At 64.3% G+C, this 4,233-nt stretch overlaps 1 protein-coding gene across 1 annotated transcript in view; it reads right to left on the bottom strand.

Moving 5' to 3' along the window:
* The window catches only part of Mapk15 (mitogen-activated protein kinase 15), a 7,600-nt gene that overhangs the window by 744 nt on the left and 2,623 nt on the right, over nt 1-4,233 (bottom strand). Inside the window, 11 exon segments of the mRNA XM_013033835.1 lie at nt 98-244; nt 246-336; nt 1,194-1,240; nt 1,242-1,325; nt 1,451-1,617; nt 1,747-1,823; nt 1,826-1,877; nt 2,576-2,622; nt 2,625-2,664; nt 2,800-2,829; nt 2,946-3,035. Of these exon segments, the coding sequence (XP_012889289.1) occupies nt 98-244; nt 246-336; nt 1,194-1,240; nt 1,242-1,325; nt 1,451-1,617; nt 1,747-1,823; nt 1,826-1,877; nt 2,576-2,622; nt 2,625-2,664; nt 2,800-2,829; nt 2,946-3,035 (872 nt within the window).

Genomic DNA, 4,233 nt, shown 5'->3' with positions numbered 1-4,233 from the left:
CACGCTCCAGCTCTCCCGTGGGCGCGGGGGGCGCCCAGGGCGGCGGACGGCGGGGTGGAGGCCCAGCGCCCGGTAGAGGAGGCCGCTCTCCGGGCACCGGGAGCCGCACGTCCACTCTGCGGGACCAGGGGTGCAGGGGGTGCACTGGGCTGCCGGGGACCCCGCGCCGGGCACAGCCTGCCCGCAGTCAGGCTCGCGCGGCCCCCGCGCCAGCCTCTGCACGTAGGGGTGCTGGAGCCTCTGCCGCGCTCAGGCGCTGGTCGGGGGCGAACACCAGGAGCCGGCCCAGGGCGTGGGAGGGGTCCGGCGGCAGGAGGGCCCGGTGTGTGCCCTGACCTGCAGGCAAGCGGCCTCGTCTCCCTCCAGGCCCTGCCCTGCAGACCTGCTTGTGGCCCCTGGGCTGGCATCCAACCTGCCCCCGTCCCCCTCCCCATTTCCTGTCCAGATAGACCCTCAAGACCTGCAGAGAGCTGGGGAGACCCTGACCACCTCTCCCTTTCCTCTGCTCCTCCGGCCTCACCAGGACCCTCTGGAGGCTTCTGAGCTGGACTGTTCAATGGAGGAGGGGAATTGCCCCTCTAAAAATTCTCTCCCCAGTTACGTGCTGCATTCAGGGCTGGTGTCAGCAGGGCACAGGTGCACAGGCCTGCTGTGCTAGCTATGGAACGGTGCCCATTCCTGCCTCCGCCCTCCCCCCCACACACCCTCACCGAGACCTCAGGTTGTGCAGAGCCAAGGTGCTGTGTAGTCTGAGCAGAGAGCTGAGACCTGCCTGGGGGGAGGTGACCAGGCCTGTCTGCTGAGGGCCTGGAGCCAGCTGTTCCTTCTGGACCCTGGGCCATTGGCTGTCTGGCGGGGCTGTGCTGAACCGGCCCCTATGAGGGCCCTCGGTCCTGACTGCACCCGCTCCCCAACACCTTTCTCCACCTCTCCCCACAGTGCTGGGTTCCCTGGCTGGACTCTCAGCAGCACCCCTGCTACCCACATTCCTGGGCAAGCTGGACCCCAGCTGTGTGGCCCCTGAGGCCCTGTGCTACGCATTACTTCCCCCACAGCTGCCCACACTGGGCCCTCCATCTTCATGACCTATGCTATTTCCAGTCCTTCTGGGGCTCCATGTCCACCCCTGCCGCCTCCTCTCCCTGTCCCCCTCCCTGGTGAATTGCTGCTTCCCCACAGCCGGGCTCACGCACCATCCACCAGCAGGGGGACGGTCTCCAGGACCAGCTCCAGCTGGGGGGGGAGATGAGCAGGGGAACAGCGGCCGGCCTCCCAGCATCTCTCCCAAGCAGCCCAGGCTCCACATGTCCACCCCAGGGGTGTACCTGGGGCAGGAAGGGGAGTGGACGAAGGGCTGCTCAGGGGTGGAAGCAGGGGTGCAGGGGTGCAGACAGGAAGGCCCAGGAAGGCCCGTGTGGGAGCAGCCACATGGGATGGGCGTGGAGAGGACGGGTGTGCTGGGGGACCCAGCACCTCCAGGGCTCGGAACCACTGTGTGGCCATGTGCTGGGTCAGCACCTGGCCCTCGGGCCCCGTGGGGAGGTCGCCCAGGGAGCGGGCAAGGCCGAAGTCGCAGAGCTTTACGGTGCAGCTGGCATCCACAAGGACGTTGGATGGCTGGAGATAGTGGTGCGCTGCTGGGTAGGGGCCGGGCGCACACGGGGGCAGGGTTCTGCGGGTGCACACAGGGGCAGGGGTCTGTGGGCACACATGGGGGTGGAGCCTGCAGGCAGCCTGAGGCAGAACTTTCTGGTCTCTGTGGATGAGCATCCCGGAGGAGATGCATGTGGCAGCCTGCAGGGGCTGGTGGAAGATGTAGCTCTGTGGACATCGCACAGCAGGCTGCCCTTCTGGATGACGGCATTCAGGTCGGTGTCTGGGGAGGTGGGGGAGCCAGCGAAGGACATGCAGGCCAGCCTGGGGGTGAACCCACCTGACCCTCAGCCCATCCTGGGCGCTCCCTGCTTGGCTACTCTGCCAAGTCTCCATTCTACTCCCTGTCCAGTAGACAATAAAGTTCTACCAATCTATTTTCTTCTTTTTCTTTTTGTCAGTCGTGAGGTTTGAACTCTGGGCTTGGACGCTGTCTCTGTACTGTACTCTTCAGGTCAAGGTGAGTGCTCTACCGCTAAAGCGAGCGCTCTACCGCTTGAGCCACAGCGCCACTTCTGGTTCTCTAGTGCTTTATTGGAGATAAAGAGTCTCATGGACTTTCCTGCCCGGGTTGGCTTTGAACCATGATCCTCAGACCTGAGCCTCCTGAGTAGCTAGGATGACAGGCATGAGCCACCGGTGCCCAGCATGCAGATCTATTTTCATACTCGCATATCACCCTTGTGTTACAAAATGAGCGGGAGAAAGAACACATAGCTGCAAGTGGGGACAGAGCAAGAGCTCCGTGGGAGCAAGCAGTGGCCCCACCAGGCCCAGAGGCCAACTCACCAGCCCTGTGTCCTTGGGTACGTGACACGGCCAAGGGCACTAGCCACAGAAGAGACACAGGCAGCCGAAGGTCAGAGAGGCCGCAGGCAAGGGTGGGGCAGAGAGGAGAAGAGGCCAGTGAGGCCCTCCTCCCCATGGACTCAAACACCAGATAAATGTCCTTGTCATTTTCAGCTGGGACACCGCAAGCAGGTGGACGATGTTGAGATGATCCCCGAATGCCTGTGGAGAGTTGCTGCTGCTGGGAGGCCTGGGCTGTGCTCTGGGCATCGAGGGGCCAGCGTCCCCCTTGTCTGGAGAGATCTGAAGCTGGGAGGACAGATGCAGGCCAGACAGCTCGCATCCAGAGCCACTCACCTGGAGAAGCGTGACCTTCCGGAACATTCTCTGAAAGAGACAAAAACACACATTCACCCATCCAGCCAGCCTGGCCAGGAGGCCTGCTGTGATGTTCTGAGCTCCTGGCCAGGCACCAGCCCTGCCCACCCCTGCCCAGCACTCACCTGAGCATCTGTCTTGTCTCTGAAGGCATGGAAAATTTTCTTGATAGCCACCACCTCACCAGCCACTGCCCTCCACACGATGCCACAGGTCTGGGGGCAGCGTGGTCAGCAGCGGCGCCAGCCTCCTGCCCAGCCATCCCCTGCCCACAAAGGTCATCCCTGCAGAGGAGAGCTACACAGTCCAGCCTCTGGGTTCTGGGAGGAAGCGGTGTGGTGAGGCCTTTAGAGGAGGCCGCCAGGGGAGGAAGAGCTAGCACCGGCCCTGGGAGGACCGGAGGCCATGGTGAGCTCTTAGGGTACCTGCCCCTGACAGGCTCAAGCTCTTTGCCTTCCAGCCAGCCGAGTACCCTGCCCCTGCTCCCCCCTGTTCTCCTCCCCCTCCTGGCCTGTCCCTTGCTCCGCCCTGTCCAATCTGCTTGGCAAATCTCCTTGCTTCTCCCTTCAGATGCATCCAGTGTGACACTCCGAGGCCCGGCCTTGGTCCAAGCCTCCAGTATCTCCTGCTGGAAGGCTACCCTCCTCCATGGTGCAGACCAGGGAGCCTGTACTGCCGCCCCACAGGCCCGTGCTAGCCAGAGCCCAAGACCTCAAGGTTGAGCAGCAGCTGCCTCCCCCATGGACCCTGGCCCCAGCTGTATCCTTCCTCCCTGCGTTCACTCTACCCAGCTGTGACTTCTACACGGGCCAAGCTCCTTCCACCTCAACGCATTTGTGCTGGCTGTTTGTACTTTCCAGAATGTTCTTCCTTTCTCCTGCAGTCAGTGTACACTGAGGGACACACCCTACCTCCCCAGCGTGTCCTGGGGCAGGTAACATGCCAGGCTGCCCGAGGGCAGGGGACGGGGCAGGGGTTACAAGGCCTGAGTACCAGCCAGCTTCCTTGGGGAAAGTGAGGCACGGGGGCTCCAGGAAATGTTTAGGCCGCTGAGTCAGCCGCCAGCATCGGGCGACCAGAACTGCCCATGGGCAGGGGGCGGACGCGGGCGGACGCGGGCGCCCCAGCTCACCCCTTTCCCGAGCCGCGACATGGCACTGGCTCCGGTCTGCAGATGGGCAGGCCCCCCGGCCCTGCGTCCGCCCCCCCCCCCGCCTCCCCTGGGACCGCCCTGGCTTTGGGCCCACGTCGGCCCGCGGTGTCTACTTGGGGCCAGACCCGCTCCGCAGGTTCGCGGCTGGGGAGCGCAGCTCAAGGACGACCGGAGACGAGCGCGGCGCGGGAGGGCGCCGGGCCGGGAGCGGCCCAAGAAGGGGCAGCGAGGGGGAAGCGCAGCGCCCGGCCCAGGCGGCG

Source organism: Dipodomys ordii, unplaced genomic scaffold (genome assembly GCF_000151885.1).
Source record: "Dipodomys ordii isolate 6190 unplaced genomic scaffold, Dord_2.0 Scaffold179, whole genome shotgun sequence".
Taxonomy (NCBI): domain Eukaryota; kingdom Metazoa; phylum Chordata; class Mammalia; order Rodentia; family Heteromyidae; genus Dipodomys; species Dipodomys ordii.
This window is presented reverse-complemented; position numbering and strand designations above follow the sequence as displayed.